A 23,521-nucleotide genomic window follows, 5' to 3' on the forward strand; every position below is an offset into this window, starting at 1 on the left:
AATAACAGTGGTTTCTATACAAGAAGAAAATAAAGAAGCACACAAAAGTGTACTAGAGTTAAATAAGGGGAGGAAAAACAGGTTGAAATAAAAAAAAGAGAGAGATAGATAGACATAAAATCATGCATCAGGGTTGAGCTTTGAAAAAACAAAAAATACCTTCATCTTCACCATGGTCATTACTGGTTATATCGTCTGCGTTTCTCTTTATGTTGGTTCCTGGGGTGATATTGAAAAGGAAAATAAAGGGATGAAAGAGAATTCAGAAACAATATGTTTGCAAAAAATCCAGAAAAGAGAAAGATGCTACCTAGTAAAAGAAAAAAAATGAATGTAACACAAAAACTTGAAATTGGTTACATTTGGTTTCAAAAAAATGAGATAGGGAAATGCAAAATGCATATAAACATAAAGATGTCAAGAAGAACAAATTCAAAATGTTACTTGTAAAAAATATTAGCTATACTGTGGATATGCAGTTGGGGGTTAAAATGATGCTACTGCAAAAAAATGCTAATGTGAGTTTTAAAAAAAGAGAAAATAAAATTATTAAAGGTATTTCCCATATTCTTAAATGAAATGCATATGGCATATTTGACAGTACTTTGATTTGAACATATTATAATTTAAATACATTTTTGAAATGTTACTGATACACTATGGTTAGAAATTTTCATAAGGCAAGCAAAAGCACATACAGCAAACATGGGAGGACTTTAATCAAAATATCAGAAAATTGACATTAATTGCATGCATTAGAAACTTAAAATTGCACAATCTCTAAAAATTAGAAATGTCCCTAAATCACTAAGATTTACCTCTACTCCATGTTTAAAGAACAACTACCCATTATTCAGTATTGTTTTCTTCTATTAACATCTACTACTTGCAATAAGTATTTAAGTCAGGACAAAATATTACAGACTATGTCTTCTGTGTTTAAAATAGTTATTAAATATTACTTGAAAGTTATTGAATTTGAATTTGTTATAGAAAATAAAAATTGAAGTCACCTACCTGATCACCTCAATAATATCTGCATAGGAAATTTAATATAGGCAAAATGCAGGAAGAGGCTTAAGGATAGCAAAAACTAGGCTATGCTCTTTGTGTACAGAGCGCCATTTTGCTTTTTATAGCTTCCAGATTTAAAAGGTGTGAACATTTAATTTTGCTTGAATTACTTAAAAAATTGGATCCATTGTTTCCTTTTCATAGACAGATGTAGCCCATGTGTGCATACCCCACTATCAATAACTTTAACTGTGTCGCTCAATTAAAACAGTCTTTGCCTTCCTATAGGGTTCTAGGATAAGTGGATTAAGGCAGAGGGGAAATACTGTCATGTCCAATACTTGCGAGTGAAAAACATTTTCCAGTTCTACATAACTCAAAAGAGGTTAAACATATTTTGAAACCAAGACTTGATATTGCTGTTTCCATGCATCAAACAAAACTTAACTTCCATTTAATGGGGCTTAATATCCTTTAAAATCAGACCTGGCTGAGTGCGTGGGAGCGATAGCCTTGCTGATCCACTTTCTGTCTTTGTAAGATTTGTCTTTTTCTAGGCATTTCATATAAATGAACTCATATAATATGTAGTCTTTTGTGTCTGGCTTCTTTTACTTTACATAATAATTTCAATGTCCGTCCATATTGTACCATGCATCAATACTTTTTTAGGGCTAAATTATTTTCCATTGTATGGGTATACCACATCTTTTAAATCCATTTATTTTTTAGTGACATTTGGTCTATTTCTACTTGTTGATTATTATTAATAATGCTGCTATGAACAATTATTTGTGTACCTGTGTACCATTTTTTGCATGGACATATATTTTCATCTCTTTGCATACATATCTAGGGCTGAAATTGCTGTTTCATAAGGCAGATTTATGTTTAATGTTTTTCTTTTAAGAAATTGGCTGATTATTTTCCAAATTAGCTGTAATAGTTGGCATTCTCATCAATGGTGATATAAAGGGTCTCTATTTTTTCTATTACCTAGACAACACTTGCTAATATCTTTTTTGTTGTTGTTGTTATAGCCATACTAATGGGTGTAAAATTGTGTCTCATTGTAGGGTTTTTTTTGTTTGTTTGTTTTTATTTTTTGAGATAGAGTCTCACTTTGTTAGCCAGACTGGTGGGCAGTGGTGTGATCTCGGCTCACTACAACCTCTATCCACCTCATGGGTTTAAGCAATTCTTGTGCCTCAGCCTCTCAAGTAGCTGGGACTCCAGGCCTTCACCACTACTTCTGGGTAATTTTTTTTTTTTTCCATACGGAGTCTCGCTCTGTCGCCCAGTCTGGAGTGCAGTGGCGAGATCTCTACTCACTGCCAGCTCCGCCTCCTGAGTTCACGCCATTCTCCTGCCTCAGCCTCCAGAGTAGCTGGGACTACAGGTTCCCGCCACCATGACCGGCTAATTTTTTTGTATTTTTAGTAGAGACGGGGTTTCACCGTGTTAGCCAGGATGGTCTCGATCTCCTGACCTCGTGATCCGCCCGCCTCGGCCTCCCAAAGTGCTGGGATTACAGGCGTGAGCCACAGCGCCCGGCCGCCCCTGGTTAATTTTTGTATTTGGTAGACATGGGGTCTTTCCCTATTGGCCGGGATGGTGTGAAACTCCTGGCCTCAAACAATCCACCCACTTTGGCGTCCCAATGTGCTGGGATTACAGGCATAAGCCACCACACCTGACCTCATTGTAGTTTTAATGTAGCTAATGTCTAATAACTAATGATATTAACTATCTTCTCATGTATACTCTCTTTGGTGAAATGTCTAATAATATATTTTTGCCAATTAAAAAATAATTTGTGTCTTATTACTGAATAGTGTTTTGTTGTGTTTTACACATTTTGGAGATAAAAGTCTTTTATCAGGAATATAGTTAGCCAATCTCCTCTCCCAGTTTATGGCTTGTCTTTTGGTTTTCTCAGTGATAACTTTCAAAATGCAAAAGTTTTTCATTTTGATGACTTTAAACTGATCAATACTTTTCATTAAAGGATTGTCCTTTTGAGGTTCAACTGATCAATTCTTTTAACTATTGTATTTTTGAAGTCACATTTATGAAATCTTTCCCAATCCATGGCCCTGAAGACATTGTCCTGTGTTGTTGATGTTTCCTAAAAGTTTAAGAATTTTAATTCTTACATTTTCATCTGTCATTCATTTTGAGTAAATTTTTGGGTATAATAAGTGTTAAGGGTTGAAATCCATCTTTTTGCATATGAATAACCAATTGTCTCAGTACCATTTATTGAGAAGACTATCCTTGCCTCCTTTAATTGTTTTCGCAGCATTTAAAAAAACCTGTTGACTATAAATTGAAGGATTGATTTCTAAACTGTTTATAATTGACTGTTGAACTACATAGGTCTGAACTGTGCTGTGCAGATCTACCTTTTTCTTCCATCTCTACCACCCATCCCTGAAAACAGAAAGACCAACCTCTTCTCTCCTTCCTCCTCCTCAGCTTACTAAATATGAAGATGAGGATGGGGACTTTCAAAAAGATCCACTTCTATTTAATGAGTGGTAAATGTATTTTCTCTTATTTATGATTTTCTTAATATCATTTTCTTTTCTCTAACTTAGTTTATTTGGAGAATACAGCATATTGTATATATAACTTACAAAAGATGTGTTAATTAGCTGTTTATGTTATTGGTAAGTATTCCAGTCAACAGTAGGCTATTAGTTGTTAAGTATTGAGAGAGTAAAAAGTTAAAAGTGAATATTCGACTGTGCAGGGTTTCTAAACCTTGTTTTGTTCAAGGGCCAACTGTAATTAATTATATATCATTAATCCAAACTTATACCCAAATGAGTTGCCTACTATCTCAATTACTATAGCTTTATGGTACCCTTATTTAAAAAAAATATATACTTTCAGTTCTGAGGTGCATGTGCAGAACGTGCAGGTTTGTTACATAGGTATACACGTGCCATTGGGGTTTGCTGCACTCATCAGCCCAGCATCTACATTAGGCATTTCTCCTAATGCTATCCCTCTCCTACCCTTCCACTCCATGACAGGCCCGGGTGTGTGACTTTCCCCTCCCTGTGTCCATGTTTTCTCCTGTTCAACTCCCACTTATGAGTGAAAACATGTGGTGTTTGGTTTTCTGTTCTTGTGTTAGTTTGCTGAGAATGATGGTTTCCAACTTCATCCATGTGCCTGCAAAGGACGTCCTTTTTTATGGCTGCATAGTATTCCGCGATAGATATGTACCACATTTTGTTATCCAGTTTATCATCGATGGGCATTTGGGTTGCTTACAAGTTGTTGCTATTGTGAATAGTGCTACAATAAACATACATAGTCATGTCTTTATAGTACAATAATTTATAATCATTTGAGTATATACCCAAAGAGACTTGGGTAAATACCCAATGGGATTTCTAGGTCAAATGGTATTTCTAGTTCCAGATCCTTGAGGAATTGCCACACTGTATTCCACAATGGTAGAACTACCAACAGTGTAAAAGCATTCCTATTTCTCCACATCCTCTCCAGCATCTGTTGTTTTCTGAGTTTTTAACGATTGTCATTCTAACGGGGCATAAGATGGTATCTCATTGTGGTTTTGATTTGCATTTCTGTAATGACCACTGATGATGAGCTTTATTTCATATGCTTGTTGGCTGCATAAATGTCTTCTTTTGAGAAGTGTCTGTTCATATACTTCACCCACTTTTTGATGTGCTTGTTTTTTTCTTGTAAATCTGTTTAAGTTCTTTGTAGATTCTGGTTATTAGTCCTTTGTCAGTTAAATAAGTTGCAAACTTTTTCTTCCATTCTGTAGATTGCCTGTTCACTCTGATGCTAGTTTCTTTTGCTGTGCAGAAGATCTTTAGTTTAATAGGATCCTGTTTGTCTGTTTTGGCTTTTGTTGCCAATGCTTTTGGTGTTCTAGTCATGAAGCGTTTGCCCATGCCTATGTCCTAAATGGTATTGCTTAGGTTTTCTTCTAGGGTTTTTACGGTTTTAGGTCTTAAGTGTTTAATCCATCTTGAGTTAATTTTTGTGTAAGGTGTAAGGAAAGGGTCCGGTTTCAGGTTTCTGCATATGGTAAATGAAAGCCCTCCAACTTTCTTCCCCTATTCCAAGGTCTTTTTGCTTGTTCTAGGTCCTTTGACTTTCCACGCAAATTTTTCACATCAGCTTGTTAGTTGCAACAAAAACTCCTGCTGAGATTTTGATAGAAATTACTTGCCAAATCCCAATTTTAAATTAATCTTATTTAGCACAGCCTCACCCCAGAAACAGAAAGGCAGAAATTACATACTGCGTTTCCTATGCATAATTTTTTAATCCTTTCTTTCTTTTTTGATAAACTGCTGCTTTATTTGTCCATGTAATTACAACTAACTAAATGTCTCTAAAACAAAAAAAGTCATCTTGATTATCTAGTTTGAACACAACCATGGTCTATGTACATGCAGGTAATAGACGGTTCAGGAAAAACAATTTGGCTAGTGTTTATTCAAGAATAAACCTAGCTTGTGGCTTGGACACACACACACACAAAGAAGCCCAAACAAAACCTAGGTGGACTGCAAGTTTCCTTTCTCTTCTCTATGTCTACCCTTCCTCAAAATGCCAGAATAATATTCCATTTCATACAACAATTAGCATCTCTGTAAAACTTCTGTGCAGAACTGGTTTTAAATGAGAAGATTTAAATACTCCAAACAAAAGTACAGCCATTCTATTATTAAGATTTAAATATCATTTTATTAAAAAAATCTCAATTTCCCTAATCCTGAAGAATATTCCAGCATTTTTTAACCTGTTCTTCTGATGTTCACATTTAGTGCTTTATCTATGTTATTTTCAAAGTCAGTCTTTTTAAAATAGTACTTTATGTTATTAATGTAAGAGAAACACTTTGTAAATAATTTGGAAAATGATATGCACATGGTGGCTCATGCCTTAATCCCAACACTTTGGGAAGTTGAGGTAGGTGGAGCTCAGTAATTCCAGACCAGACTGGCCAACATGGGGAAGGCTCGTCTCTACAAAAATCACAAAAAATTAGCCAGACATGGTGGTACATCCTGTAGTCCCAGCTATTCAAGAGATTGAGATGGGAGAATCATTTGAACCTCATTGCAGTGAGCTGAGATCGTGTGATTACACTCCAGCCTGGGTGACACAGCTAGACCTTATAACAAAAAGAAAATTAAAAAATGTGGAAAATGAGGATTATTGTAAAAGCGAAATTAACATCAAAGGAAAAACCTCACAGTCACATCTACTGCTGTTAACATTATGCATCAGGAAATAATTTAAATCTGTTTATAATATATATTAATTTTATTGCCACTTACATATCTAAATCATCAGAGAAAGTCATCAGATACAAATGTGATCTTGTTATCTAAGCAAGAATATAAGGAAATAGCCAAAAAGAACCTTAGCATTATTGCTCTTCATGAGATATTATATTAAAATGTATTTAATAGTTCATATTTTACTGTATATTCCTTTCTTTTAAGAGGTCAAGGTTAATTTTCAACTTGATACTGTTATCTTAAGTAGAGAAAGAGGCTTTTTTGTGAACTACATTATTTTCCATATTGCTCCTCCCAGGGCAATTTGCCTATGGGAGGAGGTGAGGAAATAAATGTTTTCTTGGCCATGATAGATGTGGGTGTGATTGATTATTTTATCACTTGGCCACAGAGGAATACAGGCTTAATCTTGTAATCCAACGCAGAAAGGCATTCAATCTTATTTCATTTGGATGCTTTCATGGCTGTTAACAACATTAGGAAATAGTTATAGCAGTCACCATGCATCATCATGTATGTTGCACATTTCATTTGAAATTCTGGTAAGTCATTTCTTTTACCATTACTCTGTAACAGAGCCAGCTTTGTCATCAAATAGAGTTTCCAAAGAGAGAAATGATCTGCAAGCATGAAAGCATAGTAGCTGCTAAAAATCAATAGCTCTAATGCACGGTTAGCATGAGTTAAGAAGCAATGGCTACCTCCAAATGAAATTACAGGTGAAACATAGCCAACAAGGTGTTTAATACATGCAATATGTTTTTTTTTTTTTTAATTTTCGTCCCTAAATTAGAACTTCACATATTCGTTTCAGGAATAACATTAGCTACATTTTAAGTTTCATCGTATTTACCTGTAAAACAAAAATGTGTGTTCCAGTTGACCCTATTCAGCCAACAGTACCATCAGAATTCCTATTTAGCATGACAATAAAGGTACAAATTTAAAAACAGCAACCAAATGGATAGGCACGATCACACCCATAATCTATTTAAAAACAGCAACCAAATAGATAGGCATGATCACACCCATAACCCCAGGACTCCAGGAGAACTAGATGGGAGGATTACTTGAAGCCAAGAGTTCAAGAACAGACTGGGCAGCAGAGAGAGATACTGTTTCTACAAAAATAAAAATAGAGAAATTAGCTAGGTATAGTGGTGCACGCCTGTCATCCCAACTACTTGAGAAGATGAGGTGGGAGGATCACTCAACCTGAGGATTTCAAGGTTGCAGTGAGCTATGATTATCCTACTCCAATCTGAGAGACAGAGCAAGACCCTGTCTCTAAAAATAATAACAATAAATTATAAAAACAGAAATTAAATTTTTTACATGGCTCTCTAGAGTAATTCTGTGCCAGATAAAACCCCTGGGCTTCTATTCCTCTGCAGGCTGCTGTACTTCTCCCAGCAGATCAACAGAACAATCTACTATTTTCCAATTGCCAGCAACCACAGTTCAGATTGTCACATATTCAGCTGTCTCAAGCAAATACATCCCAAAATGATGGAAGGCTGTGGCAGGCAGACAAAATCTTTCCATGCCTGAAGCTCTTAAATATCAAGCACTGGGGCTGGGAGAGGTGTCTCACACTTCCAATCCTGGCACTTTGGGAGGACTAGCCAGGAGGATCACTTGAGGCCAGGAGTGGATGACTATCCTGGGCAACACAGCAATACTCCATCTCTACAAAAACAAAAATTAAAAAATTAGCTGGCCATGGTGGCATCTGTAGCAGATATAGCATCAGAACCTTTCCTAAGCCACCAGGAAAGAAGGAAAAAAAGCATCAATTGACAAATATCAATGGCAAGAGATGGATGGCCTCTGCATCCAAGCAAATGCCAGTAGGAACTGGATCAGCATACAGATGGAGACATTCCTTAGCTCCTGGGAAGTGACTTCAGCAATGCTATAAATATTTTTAATGATACAGATTTAATGAAGTAAAGCAGTGTAGGAAAATGAGAAGCAACAAATTATTGCATTTAGCGTCTAAGAAGTATGTTGTCAATGGTGCCAATTTGATACCACAAGGTGGCTTAAATAAATGTATCATATTGTCACAAGATCACATTTTGTCAACATCAGGCATTCCAAAAAGTGGTTTCATGATGTTGATTGAGTCACATGCATTTGTACTTGCTGATTTGCATAGACTAAGGGGCAGTGTTTTGGCAGCTTTGAGAAATTGTTCCTGTACCTCATCATGAGAAAACAAATTCAGTGGCCTCTATAGAAGTACCTTGATTCTGCCACCTCAAGTTCAGACACTTCAAAGTACATTGGAGTCAAAGAATCAGAAATAATACTCAAGCACACCAAGGCAGAGATAACCAGAAAGACAGCTGGATGAAAAACTGGGTAGAGATAAAAATCTATAAGAGGCTTGAATCATATAGATTACTAAGAATTAGATAAATTGCATGAATTAAGAATTAGATAAGTAAAAATTAGTAAATATAGCAATTGTTCATCAAGCAGATTATATTACAAAATGCTTTTCATATTAAAGATCATTAAATTGCAAATGTAAGGGTCACATGTTTGATTAATATGCTGTGGTCATTGTAATATGCAATTAGGCTAATTTAGCTTCATAAATCCCCATTTAGGTTAAAAGTTCTAGTTTTAATAAGATCTTAGTATCTTCTGCCTGTTCATTGTACAATATAATCTAAGGGAAGGTGATACAGAAATACACCATAAAAAAGAAGTCCTTATTCCCACATTAATAAAATGATGAAAAGTCAGCAACAATAAAAATACAATCAGGTGATCCCAAGGCAACTTACCCACATACTCAACATAAGATTTTAGTCAGAGACTATATAAATTTCTACCTAAAAATATTTTCAATATAATAGGTCTAATGACTCATCATCACAAGATAAGACCTAATTAGTACATGGAGTAATGAACATATCTAATACTGAAATATCATAAAAATATGTTATAGACATATTGACATTTTAAGAAGGGCATATTTCAACAACTTTTGGCAGAATTTCAGATATCTTAGTCATACAAAGAGAAAAAAAATCCTCTCAGTAAACCATTAATTTAAAATATGTGTACACATGCATGCACACACACACGTTTTCTCTGGAATTAAAAATCATTAAACATCATTTTAAACTGACAAAATAAAATATGATCATCGTACTTTTATTCAGATATTTTGTCTATGTAAACTGCCTGAAGCTCTATACAATCATATAAGCTGTCTAAAAAATAATAAAGACATCTAAGTGAGGATATACAACAGAATATGATATGGAGTCAATATGATAGATGTGTTTACTTTCAGTAAAATAATGAATCATTCATGATTTAGAATAAATGTAATCTACCTCACCTTTGGTCTACTGAAAGATTAATCACAGAAAGTATTTTATATTGAAGAAAACACAGCAAATTCATAGGAAACAACTATTGATCAAAGTGAATTAGATTTTGGAAATGGTTCAAATATGCATTTAGTATACTTATTGAACCCTGGGGGACTTAAGATGTGAGCTAGAATGACTACTGAGTACTTCGGGAAAGTCCAGAAAGGCGCTAAATGTGATTTGATTTTGTTTGCAGCTTTACATCTTCCAGAGTAAAATGGAAATTCAAGATCCAGGTGTGTCTGCAGATTTATGGGGTAGAGCAATTCTCTGTTAAGAGAAGTGAAGCCAAGCAGCCATTCCTGGGAATACTATCCAACTCAACACTGATGAGAGGATAACAGCACATGAGAAAACACACCACCCCTGACAGTGTCAGCCCATGCCAGTGATGTTTTCTTCCATTTTTCATCATTGTTCAAACTCATGATCAGCACTTTAAAACATGTGTGTTGCATTGTTCTCTAATTGTCTACCCCACACACAGTAGTAGTTAATCATCCATTATCTTATCCTCTAATTGCTGACTGCCTTAAGTTTCTCAGTAAGACTTTGGATCCTCCTGAAATGTTTCAAAATCTGTGCCCCTGTGGTAGCAATTGCCTTACCTACCTAGCACAAAGAATTTCCTACAAATACTTTCTGCTTGATAATACTTAATCAATGTCACAATACCTAATAGGTTGTGAAGAGGGTATCTTCAGCTGAGACACCAAAATAAGATCTTGACCCAAAACAAGGACAACTTACTCCAGCCACTTATTGAAAAAATAGACTTTTGCTATTTCCCATCTGAACGTTATATGATTTCACTGTCATGTCTTGTTCACTTTTTCATCAAACTAAGTAATTTTTCAGCATGGCATGAAACCTGTTTTCTGAGCCAAGGAATTTCAACAAAAAATCTAATATTTTAACAGTCACCTGCCTAATTATATAGGTGTCTTCATTTTACTACTCTTGGGTAAAAATTAAATACATAATAAATTTTTCCATTTTCATAGACTACATAGCTGTGGTAACATTTTTTCTACAGATAATACAAAACTGTATTTTTTTTCCAATTTACTGCTTTAATTTGACAAATTTATGTTTACATTCTAGGGCAAAAATAAAAAATTGTACTAATGCACACACACAGAGTTATGTGAGAAAAAAAATAACCAATTTACTCTTTCTGAGGCCTGAGATCATAGACACACAAGCCCTCCGAATCTTGTACAAAGTGATAAATGATTTTGTTTGATTCATTTGTCATTTCCATGATGGGGATGGTGGCACTGGATCTTCATTTCTTAGAGTTGTGGAGTCATATCAGATCCACCATCCTTCAGACACCTTCAGTTCTAATCCAGTCTTAATTTTTGACTCTTCCTTGGCACAACACCAAACCTGGTGAAATCTACCTCTCCACCCAGCATGCAGTGGCTATGCCTTTGCCGATTAGCCAGGTGAAAAAAGATATTCAATCATGCTGACTTGTCTCATGTTAAACTCAGGACCACAAACCTCCAGTAGGCTCATGGAGATGCCTGGAATAATAAACTTCTCTGATGAATTCTCTCAAACGCTCTGCTAAATAGTTGGCACCTTCTTCTCCCTCGTCTAATCCCCAATCCTTCCTGCTCCATCTTCGCTGTTAGCGTATGACCTGGCTTCTTACTACACCGAAAAAATTCTAACAATCTGAAGAAAACATGCACAAACCACCACCAACCCATTTACCCATGTGACAATAACATTCCCATCTTCTGTGCCCCCTCTTTTCATAAGAGAGGAATGAAAGAAACCATATCTAAAGCTGACTCTTACTCTTCAAATTCTATCGACTCCCCACAATCCAACAACAAAATACCCCTCTCTTGCTACATCATCAGAATTGCTTTCCTCTTGTATGTTGTATTATTGTATAAAGAAATTTCCTCCCCTTTCACGGGGACAAATACACACTTTCAATATTGCCCTGCCCCTAACTGGAAAGAATTACACTAACTCAGTTTAGAACTTCAGTTATAGCTATTTGACTTGCTTTGGCTAGTGAAAGATGAACAGAAATTAAAAGGGCTACTTGCAAGTGAGAACCTTAAGAGATAAAAATGAGGTTATGCACATTTTTGCCCTTTGCCAAAATAATAATAAGAAATGAGTCTTCTATATCAGCCTGAGTCCCAGAATTAAGAAGACACAGAAACAGCCACAGTCAACCCTTAGTGAACCTTGAACATGAGTGAGAAATAAACTTTAGTGGCTGCGCATGTCACAGACATTTTAGGGATACTTGTTAATGTAATACACTTTAAACTGCACTGATGGATAATGTAATATACTTTAAACTGCCCTGATGGATAACATCATGCCCCTAGATCAACCCTACAGCACACAGACATGTGGTTAGATTCCCCACCTTAAAAGCGATAAAACAATTTTCTCATCCGAAATACAAAAACATTATATATAATTATATATAATATAATATTAATGTTAATATTAACTAATTGATATTAATATATAATATATAATACAATATCTTATGAGACTTACTATCACAAGAACAGCATGGGAAAACTCCATCCCCATGATTCAGTTACCTCCTATCATATATATTATATATGATATAATATTACATTTAATATATATGGCTCCTTTTCTGAAAATATCCTTGAAAATATTTATCCATATTGATTCCAATTTTATTGACCTTATTCTCTCTGAAAGCTGCTCCAATTGTGCTTTTACCCCCAAACTCCACTAAAATTATTACTTTTCCAGTAAAGGTCAACAATGACATTTGCATTGCTATGTCTTCTATTTTCGTCATTCTTTTTTCACCTCTTCCTACCTCTATTCAATCTCAGCTGCCACAATCAGACAGACAAAAGCATGATGACACTTTTTGGTTGCATCTGTAGTGGAAACCTTAGCAATAGATGCTCATTTGTGACTTATTTGAATTACACCTTGTTGACTACCTCTGTCTCACTGAAATGCCTTTTTCAACCATTGACTTCAATGTTACCAGATATTCTTTTACACTGTATACAATTATTTTCATTTCCATTGCAGGTCCTCCTATGACTACCAATCACTCCAGCCTTGGTCTTTTGCCCTTTGCCTTCTCTGTCCACAGAACTCTCTTGATAATTTCATTCAGCCTCATAACTTTAGATATCATCGACACTATCTAGGCTGACATTTTTTCTCTTCAGCACAGATTTCTCTCTTGAACTTCAGACTTTGTCATACATGTCCTTATGCGATATATTATGTTTGATGTCTCATAGACATTTCAAACTCAAACATTCAAATCTAATAATGCCTGAAGAATATCTCTGCCAGCTCATCCTCCAATGTCACCTGTGATCACTTCTACCTTCTCCAGTGTTTAGGCCAAAAACTCTGGACTTCCTTCCATCTCCCACACTCCACATCCAAATCATGAGCAAATTTTATTTCAAATGTGTTAAAAAACCGAGCGACTTCTCCTCAGTTCCCAGTTGTAGGTTTTCATCTTGACTCTTGCATCAGGATTCTAACTGGTTTCCCTCATTCCATCCTTGCCCTGACAGGTAAGCCTCAGCTAAGCAAAGTCCTGCTTTAAAACACACTCTGACACATGATTTATCAGGTGAAATCTTTCCGTTTGTTCTTCCTGGTTCTCAGAATTACAAATATCTCAATAGTGTTGCTCTACTCTGATACCTACTATTCACTCTTTTCTGGCAACATGTATCTTACTGCTTGATATGGTTTGGCTGTGTCCCCACCCAAATCTCATATTGAATTGTAGCTCCAATAATTGTGGGAGGGAAGTAATGGGAGGTAACAGAATCATGGGGATGGATATTTCCTATACTGTTCTCATGATAGTGAGTAAGTCTCATAAGATCTGATGGTTTTATAGAGGAAAGTTCCCCTGCATATGCTCTCTCTTACCTGCCGCCATCCATGTAAGACATGACTTTGCTTCTCCTTGCCTTCCACTATGATTGTGAGGCTTCCCTATCCATGTAGAGCAGTGAGACTATTAAACCTCTCCTTTATAAGTGACACAGTCTTGGGTATACCTTTACTGGCAGCATGAGAGCAGACAAATACACTGCTCTGTGCTAAAGAGAACAGGGATGTTCCCACCCCAGGGCCTTGGCACTGGCTGTTTCCTCTGCCTGGAACATCCTTCTCATATATCATCATGGCTTCTTCCCTTAACTCTTTAAATTCTCGACTGCCACATTCTGTTTTCATTGATGTTGTCACTGATCACCCTACTTAAAGTACTGCAACTTCCTCAGCAACTCTGATAACACGTATCCTTCTCTAGTTCACTTCAGAACACTCATCACCTTCTAAAATAATATGAAACTTTGGCCATGTATGGTGGCTCTTATCTGTGATCCTAATACTTTGAGAGGTCAAGGAGGGAGGGTTGCTTGAACCTAGGAGTTCCAGACCAGCCTTGGGAACATAGCAAGACCCAATCTCTACCAAAAAATAATTCAGAAAATAAATAGCTGGGCACAGTGGCTATGCTCTGGACAAATTTGGGACTCAAAACATATTCAAATATTTAAAATTCAGATTCAACTTAAGATTTATGTGAACGTTAGCATTGTTACCAATGGTGAAATTTTGCCTAGAGGGTCAAAGCGATCCTTGGCAAATAAGTGTCATGGTATACAGAAAAACATGACAGAAAGGAGACTGAAGAATATTTACTGTGCAGAGACAATATTTCATGTGATGAAGGAGGAAGATTAGTAGGGCACAATCTCTACCCTCAAGCTGTACATGATATAACAGAGGACCAGAGTATACAAGACTGAGATACCCAGAGGACATTTATTACATCATATATAAGACACTGCATCATAAACCAGGAAAGAGTACAATAAGGACACAGGATGACCAAAAAAAGGTACATTTGCAAAACAATGTGAATGTACTTAATACCCCTCAACTGTACATATACAAATGGTACATTTTATGTCATGTACATTTGGTCACAATTTAAAAACTATGTTTTTAAAAAATGTGGGGCAAGCAAAGATAATGAAGGAATAATGCAAAGCTGAAGGTTGTGTCAGATGTAAGAAGTGACTATGAAGGATGAAAGAAAAGAGCTTTCAAGCAGGCAAGAAGCATCAGAGAGGATACCAATTGTTTAGCCAGTACTCTGTTAGAGGGACACTTGTCTTTGCTCTTTAATGTCCGGTAAGGATCTTCTTAGGTTACACTAAACATGCAGAATAACAAGACTCCTCAAAGTCAACATGGTGCCAACCAACTCAAAACAATATAGACAAGACCCTCAGCTCATCAGGAAGGCTGCAGCTGGCATGTGGGAACCATCTACTCCACAAAGGTTAGCTGAGATGCAAAGATCTCTATAAGGTCCATATCCACAGGAGTTGGGTATTCCTTGGCATTGAAGTCCCAGCCTTCACAGCAGCCAATATTCCCTGTAAATACTCCATGAGCAGAGTTTCCATTGTCCCTAGAGTGAACATAGCAGCTGCAAAGTGACTCCGAAACTTGCCCTCCAGGAAGCCTGAGGTGGGGTGGTATTCCCACTAGGTTCTTTCAAGTCTTTATGGTTTTTCCTGGCCATGATGCTATTTACCAATAGGGGATCATCTGTATTGTAAGCAATATTGTCCATAACATTGTTGGCATGTTCTTCATCCAACTACCAATAAAACAGAGCTAGCCAGTCAAGCAAAGGTGAGATTATCATGCAGCAGGTTGAAGGTTTTGTGCACATTTAGCCCAAAGGTACTTTGCATATCTGAGTTTGTGCCATTGTCATAGCAATGGCAGACAGTAGAAACAACTATCAAAAGTATACAGATGAGGAAATTGAGACTCATAGAGGGAAGGTAATGGCCTTTTAGTATGCAGAAGGCAATGCAATCATGAGACAGGAGTGAAAGTCTGGTACTTCGCATATCCGTGTTCACGCCAACGTCAGAAATAGCAGACAGGGGAGATAACTATCAAAATTATACGGATTAGGAAATTGAGAGTCAGAGAGAGGAAGGTAATGGCCTTTTAGTATGCAGAAGAAAGCAATGAAGACATAAGACAAGCGTGAAGGTCTGTTTTGCACAAAGCTTATACTATTTATATTGATTCATGGAGAAACAAGGGCAAAGGTACAGGGAAAGACGACTAGGGAAAAGAGGATGACAAATGAATGGATGTGATAACAGCAAAGAGACCTCTAGCAGCCAAACAATCATTAATAGAGACCTTGCTGCATGCCAGGCATTGTACTTGCCCACAGTAGCCCATATTCATATAGGCAACATAGTTCCAGAAACGACTAATGACAAGGTGGAACAGGCACTAGTTACACTTTATTAAACACTGCCATAGGAACTAAGAAGGTAAGAGCCTTAGGAAGATCAGAGAAAAGTGCACTGGGGTTAACACAGATACACCAGAGCAGGGCAAACAGCACTGTGCAGTAAAGTTAACATGCATTCTGAGAATCTTGAAGTAAAGTGTAGAAGATACTTCAGGATGCTGATCTTGTCTTCATCAACTGGTTCACCAATTGATGAAGATGCAACATGAAGCTATAAAGAACAGGAAATCAGTAAGACATTACAAGCAAAAAAGAAACATGACTACATTTGCATTTTCCAAAGAGAACTTAGTCACTGAAGATAAGTCACTGAAGATTAAAGATGTACCTAAGGAGACAGAGTGCTAGAGTTTGGATGTTTGTCCTCTCCAAGTGTCAGGTTGACATTTGATTCCTAATGTTGGAGGTGAAGCCTGGTTGGTAGGTGTTTGGGTCGCAGAGGTGGATGCCTCATGAGCACCTTGATGCTCTCCTTGAGGTAATTGCTGAATTACCTGAATTATTGCTCTTTTCATTCCCCCCAAAGCTGATTGTTTAAAAGAGCCTAGCACATACTTCCCCCCATTCTCTTGCTTCTTCTCTTGCCATGTAATCTCTGCATACACCAGCTCCTCTTCACCTTCCACCATGAGTGCAAGCTTTCTGATGCCCTCACTAGGATCTGTACCCTTGAAGCAGATCCTGATGCCATGATTGATGTACAGCCTGCAGAACCATAAGCCAAATAAACCTCTTTTCTCTGTATGTTGCCCAGTCTCAGAGATTCCTTAATTGCAAAACTAAATGGGCTAAGACACAGGGTGATCTCACAAAATGAAGACAATGTGAAATTGCACTGAGGCAGGGAAGAGGAAAGAACTGGTCACTCAAGCCAGAAACACAAAATTGTGCCCCACGTGATTTGTTCACTCCAATCACCACCTTCTTACTGAATCACAAATGCTAGCCTCTAAGACTTGCCAGTCTTACATGCTAAATCTCTGTATAGCTCTAATTACAATATGATATTTAGTATCTGCAATAGAGACCGAAACAAAGTCTCCATATTTGAATATGTTTAGACATGTGGAACAGGCACAGTTACACTTTATTAAATACTGCAATAGGAATTAATGTATGTTATCAGAGAACACCCAAAATGTAAACACTGACTAACAAAAACATCTTAATAAATAGCTCCCTACACTGGTCCTATGTTAGTCCTATCAAAATCAGCCACACTGGCAACAACTGCAAATCCATCTATGGTCACTCAGTGGCTGACAAGAGCTTGAGGAATTATCACTAAAAAATAGAGACAGCTTTTGTATGACTCTGGCATTTTTTTCTGGTTGTTCTCATTGTTTGTTTCAGAGTTTCGTGAAAGGACATATTTTACATACTTTACATATCAAGGTCCTGTTAGCCTTGTTCCTTAACAACTAAGTGAGAGCAACAGCTTGGCTTATCAACAATGGAATAAATGCTCTGAGATCAGAGTTATGGACTTCCCTTCATAACTTACAGATGAATTCAGGGTAAAGCATTACCACCTAATGCAGCCTACCCTGTGACTGGAAGAATGTATCAGATGAATACATCTGGCATGCTCAGCCACTCATTATTTCAACACCAAAATAAAATACTGATTAATTAAACCAATTACTTAGGTATTTATTAATATATAAACACAGGCAAATGATGAGATATGAAGTTCACTTGGATAATGCTCTTTACTTTTCATGCAGTTTCTTCTCAAGGTGTTTAGTGTGTTCATTTTAAATGGATGCCAACTGAAGTTGACAACCCATGTTTAGCATCATCTGTGCTCAGACCATAAATGAACAAAGTCCTCCATAATGTAGTTCTAATATGTTCCTTCATTAGAATTTTAAATTTAACTTTTATTTTTATCCTTTTATTCCCACATGCAGCTTAAATATATAAAGTGATATACCACCTGCCATCTATGACATTTGCACAGGTTTGTATTTGAAAGTGTTTATGCTCAAATTTTTGTAACTAATGAACAGAGAGAAATTTATACCATAGGATTAAAATATATTTTATGACATTTTCCACTTTACCTTCAATATTATTACATATGAAAATTTTATAGCTTTTTTGTGTATGTGTGACAGGGTCTCACTCTATCAACCAGGACAGAGTACACTGTACCCTTGATCTCTCAGAGTCAAGCAATTCTACTTGCCACAGACTAACTAGTAGCTGAGACCATAGGCACATACCATGATGCTTGGCTAATTTCTATAATTTTTGTAGAGATGTAGTTTCCCTATGTTGACCAGGCTGGCCTTGAACTCCTGGGCTAAAGCGATCCTCCCACCTCAGCTTCCCAAAGTGATTACAGGTGTCAGCCACCATGCCCAGACTAAAATTTTACAGTTTTATAAAACAAAATTATCTCACCTTTCATTACAATTTTGTCTGATTAATCTCATTTTTTAATCATTAAATAGGAGTTATTTTCTATATTTTAATCTGCCTTTCTTCTATTTCAGCAACAATTAGCTAATCATCCAACTGCTTCCCAACTCAACCAAAAAGGAAAACTAATATAGAACTTTGGCTTATGGCCAACACCAGGATTCAGAGGAAGATACTTCTCTTTTGCCAGATACCAGGGATTGTTCTTTGCTTGGCAAAAGACAAGAGATTGTTGCTTCTACTTCAACCCCAGCCTTAGAACCTGCAAATGGGATTTCTAGCAACAAACCCCTTCTAACCCCATCATTCACAAACAAAGCTTGGTTTCTTGTAGTGTTATCGTGAATTCCTACCATTACATTTATTAAATTTCCTGAGGCCCTTTCTCACAATGAAAAGGCTAATGTTTGGGTCAGAACTTGTGTCTGGGATGCTTAAATTCCTCACCCTCAAAAAGACATGCCCTGGACACTCCATCTCAGAGATCCTCATAACCCACGTTAGATGTTATCACTGCTTCATTTCCCTCAAAACTATGATCACAATCAGAAATTCTGTCCTTCATGCATTTGATCACTGCTTTATCTTCTGTCCCCATAACTAAAGTAACAGCAGGACAGTTTGTGCATCCTCTTTGTTGTGGTATGCTCAGAGTCAACAACAATCAGTCATGAATAGTTAATTCATGGATGAAAGATGAATGAATGGATCAATGAGAGAAGAATTATTTAACCTACTCCCATGCATGTGTGTTGTCACTGCAATGGGCCAGGCGGGTGGGGGGAGGTTCTTCTAGACAGCAGGCCCTCTTCCACTTACTTCTGACTTCTCCTGATGTCTAGCAACTCACTACTGAGGTCAATCCCTGCCAGGTTGGTTGAAATGGGAGAAGAAAGGACAAAGTAGATAGCATGACTACTAACAGCAACTCCAATAAAGTGCTTGCAGCAATTATTCACCCCAAGATACAGCATGTCATCTGCTGATCCTAGCCAATGACATGAGATGCACCATTTTAAAAATTATGATTAAACTACAATATTGATAACTTTTAAAATACATTAAAACCATTTATGAGTGTGTCCCTTTTGCTCCCTAAGGAATGTTTGCAAGATAGTTGAGTAAGCTAATTAAATGGTAGGTGATGTGGTCTGGCTCTATGTCCTGTCCCAAATGTCATCTAGAATTGTAATCCAAATTGTAATCCCCATGTGTTGGGGGAGGGTCCCTGTGGGGGGTGTTTAGATCATGGGGGCAGTTCCCCCCTAATGTTCTCATGAGAGCTGATGGTTGTATACAGGGTTCTTCCTCCTTTGCTCAGCACTTCTCTCCTTCCTGCTGCCTTGTGAAGAAGGTGCCTTTCTTCCCCTTCACCTTCTGCCATGATTGTAAGTTTCCTGAGGCCTCCCAAGCCATGCGGAACTGTAAATCAATTAAATCTTCTTCCTTTGTAAATTACCCAGTCTTAGGTATTTCTTTATAAAAGTGTGAAAATAGGCTAATATAGCAAGAATGGCATGGCAAAGGGAATTGGGTTTGTTCTTCGCTTTTACCATGAAGATAGCAAGTTGTTAAGAGTATGTGCAGCATAGCCCATGAGACTTGCATTAAAGACTACCAGCCCTATTCCTAATCTGGCTGAGTTATTCAATCATCCTAATCTCAGTTTCCACATCTCTGTAATAGAGTTAATAAACAGTAGTGTAATCTCATGGCCCTACTGTGAAAACTAAAGCAGCTAAGTCTTGCCTATGTTTCCTGCTCAAATGCATCTAGCAGAGATGCATGTCCCAAACTCCTCATTTAATCTAGCTCTTCATTCACTATTTACTTAATCCTGCTTGAATTATCCGAAGACAACCTTCCCAATTTAATATGCCTGAGCCTATCTTTAGATTAACCCACATGGAGCCATGGGCACCATGATACTGGGAAGGTGTCAATGCTAATGACAGCTGCATCTCCAGTTTGGGGCATGCTGTTTTATTTAAACATTTGTTTCATGTATGAGCAAATATCCCAAAGCACACAATTGTGTCTTACACATAGTGAGGCCTCAATAAATATGAACTGTTGTTCATATGCTTATAATACCAAGGATATAACTGGCATCATCCTGTGGGTCAGCTTCATTACCCAAGAGAATAGGATACTTATATTTACTGAGGAGCTCCTAACTTCTGGGAATCCTTATGGCAATCTGCTGAGGTTTCAGTTCTAGATTTTAAAGACAGTTGTATTAATTCACCCCAGGCCACACAGGTAAAGTTTCAAACAAGATCCATATGACACAAATGGACTCCATCCTTTCTGTGAAAATGCTTTCTGTTTCCTGCTATTGTCCCTACTCAAAGTTGGGTGAGAACATAAAGCAGTGATATCCCCTCTCTTTGGAGAGCTTACAATTTAGGAGGGAATGTAATGTGACTGCATGAATGCTTATGATCTAGAAACCAGAAAAGAAACCTGGAACAATATGCCCAAGAGGAGAAAAAGTTTGAGAGATGAAAAAAGGAAAAAAGGACTACACAATGATCTTATTGTCCAAATAAAAGCCATATGAAAATGACTATATGGGTCTAAGAAAATGGCAACCCCATATGGTTTAATCTCGTACATACTAAGAAGAAATTCTCCTTAAGTTCAAAGTGAGTAGTCCTGACATTCCGAATCCAAAGCAGAGATTTTTCATCTTTTCTTCTACATCAGAGACTTCTTTGAGGAGACACTCCTCTCCAAGAAAAATACATTCTTACCTACTCATAAAGGTGACAGATAGTTTGGGGGTTTCTTGGAACCCCTGGGAATCCATGGCTGTCAGCTGAATAACATCTAGTGCCAAGGATGCAAAATCAGCTTCAGTTATGGAATCTAAGTAACAGCTCAAGAGAACTGGTTTTAACTCTTACTATCATTACCCAATAACATCACCCTGTCCCTTTCACACAATAATTAGTTTCTTCCTAAACAGGATGGCTGTTCTGCTGAAGGACATCCCTTTAATTGTTTCCTCATAAGCCACAAGATCTTCAAGGGCGAAGTGGAAACTTTATCAACACGGTAGAGAGTGAAGATGACTGTTGCCCAAAGAGAAGGTATCACTGTATTAAAGACCTAAATGTGAAAATGAAGTATCCGCATCATCACAGGTTTATGATTATGTGAAAATTTATAAGTTGTTTATTTTTTTATAGAGACAGCATCTCATTATGTCACCCAGGGTGGGGTGATTACAGCTCACTGTATCCTCAGACTCCTAAGCTCAAGCAATCCTTCTGACTCACCCTCCTAAGTAGCTGAGACTACAAGCACACTAATTGGAAAAAAAATTTTAGAGGCCAGACACAGTGGTTTACACTGTAATATCAGCATTTTGAGAGGCCAAGACAGGTAGACAACCTGAGGTCTGGAGTTCAAGACCAGCCTGGCCAACATGGCAAAAATGCAGCAATTACAAAAAGATAAAAAAATTATCTCTACCAAAATAAAAAAATATATATCTGGGCATGGTGGTGCACAACTGTGGTCTCAGATACTCCAGAGGCTGAGGCAAGAGGATCACTTGAACCTGGGAGGCCAAGGCTGAAGTGAGCTGAGATCGTGCCACTGGACTCCATACTGGGCAACAGAGTGAGATCTTGTCTCAGAAAAAAACTATATTGTAGAGACAGTAGTCTCATTATGTTGCCCAGGCTGGTCATGAACTCCTCCTGTTCTCAAGCAATTCTCCCACCCTAGCTTCCCAAAGTGCTGGGATTACAGGCATAAGCCACTATGCCAAGCAGAAACATGGAATTTAAATGAAAATAGTCAATCTCTCTTTTTTGTTATAAATGCATGCTGAAGGTTGTGGCCTCACTTCTGGTAAAGGAAACCATCAGGATGAGAAAGCACGTCTGAGAAAGTCCTTTTTCTGGTAAGCTAGCCTGCTAGACAACAGCCCCCATTTATAAAGAGGACAGGAATATAAGTCTGGTGATATTAGTTTGGAAAGGGTCATGGGCAAGAAAAAGAACGGCCTATGTCATGGGTGTTGCAGTCAGACTCTGAGATGACTGGCCTGCAGGACATGACACTTTCTCACTATAGTAACTTCTTTCCGTCTTGATTTCCACTTCTTTCTTATGCTGTAAAAGCTAGAAACCAAACTCATAACAATAAGCCCAAGAGAAATAAAAATGCAAGGTGATGAAAGAAGAACAAAGGAGAATTTGATCTTATTTTCCAGTTTTGGGGCGGTGCTGCCAATGTACAGTTGCAATCAATAAAGAAGTTTTATTATCAATGCATGAGAAGAAACACCATGGGATTTCTTCTCATTTCTTCAACTTTATTATAATGCCTAAACACTTAGACCATTCATATCTTATTTTCTGTTACATTCTCAACAATTAACACACCTGAGATAAATAAACTTTTTAAAAATAATACAGTGAATAACCTTCTAATATAAAAAAATCCCCTTTTCTGATCTAAATAATCTCAAGGTGACACCAAGGCTCTAATATTCTGTATTTTGGCAAACTATCATTTCATTCATGGATGTATCAATCCAGAAATCATTCATTAAGTATTATTTGAAAAAGACAAGTGAGGTAGGCATTAAATTAACAAGGATAATGCCAGACACAGTGGCCACAGGCATGTAATCCCAGCACTTTAGGAGGATGATGCAGGAGGATTGCTTGAGCCCAGAAATTTGATACCATACTGTGTAATACAATGGGACTCTGTCTCCACAAAAAAGTATAAGAATTAGCTGGGCATGGTGGTATGCACCTGTATTCCCAGATACTCGGAAGGCTAAGGTGGGAGGATTGCTTGAGCCCAGCAAGTCAAGGCTGCATGATTGCAGGGATCATGACACTGCACTCCAGCCTGGGTGTCAGACTGAAACCCTATTGCAAAAAAAAAAAAAAAAAAAAAAAAAAGGCCAAAAAGAAGATATATCTAATAGACAGATAGCATACATATGCATATATATGTATACCTAAAAATATTTTGTGAAGGGAAATAAA

The 23,521-nt window shown here is 37.2% G+C and overlaps 1 protein-coding gene across 11 annotated transcripts in view; it reads right to left on the reverse strand.

Moving 5' to 3' along the window:
- Positions 1-23,521, reverse strand: part of LOC100994646 (neuroligin-4, Y-linked) — a 293,763-nt gene that overhangs the window by 123,324 nt on the left and 146,918 nt on the right. For 6 of the 11 annotated variants that reach the window (XM_055106975.2, XM_055106978.2, XM_055106976.2 and 3 more), the window contains one exon: positions 160-219. The exons of the other annotated variants lie outside the window; for them this stretch is intronic. In XM_055106975.2, coding sequence (XP_054962950.1) covers positions 160-219 — 60 coding nt within the window. The remainder of the gene's footprint in view (positions 1-159; positions 220-23,521) is intronic. 11 annotated transcript variants of the gene reach the window in all.

Source organism: Pan paniscus, chromosome Y (assembly GCF_029289425.2).
Source record: "Pan paniscus chromosome Y, NHGRI_mPanPan1-v2.0_pri, whole genome shotgun sequence".
In the NCBI taxonomy this organism is placed as follows: domain Eukaryota; kingdom Metazoa; phylum Chordata; class Mammalia; order Primates; family Hominidae; genus Pan; species Pan paniscus.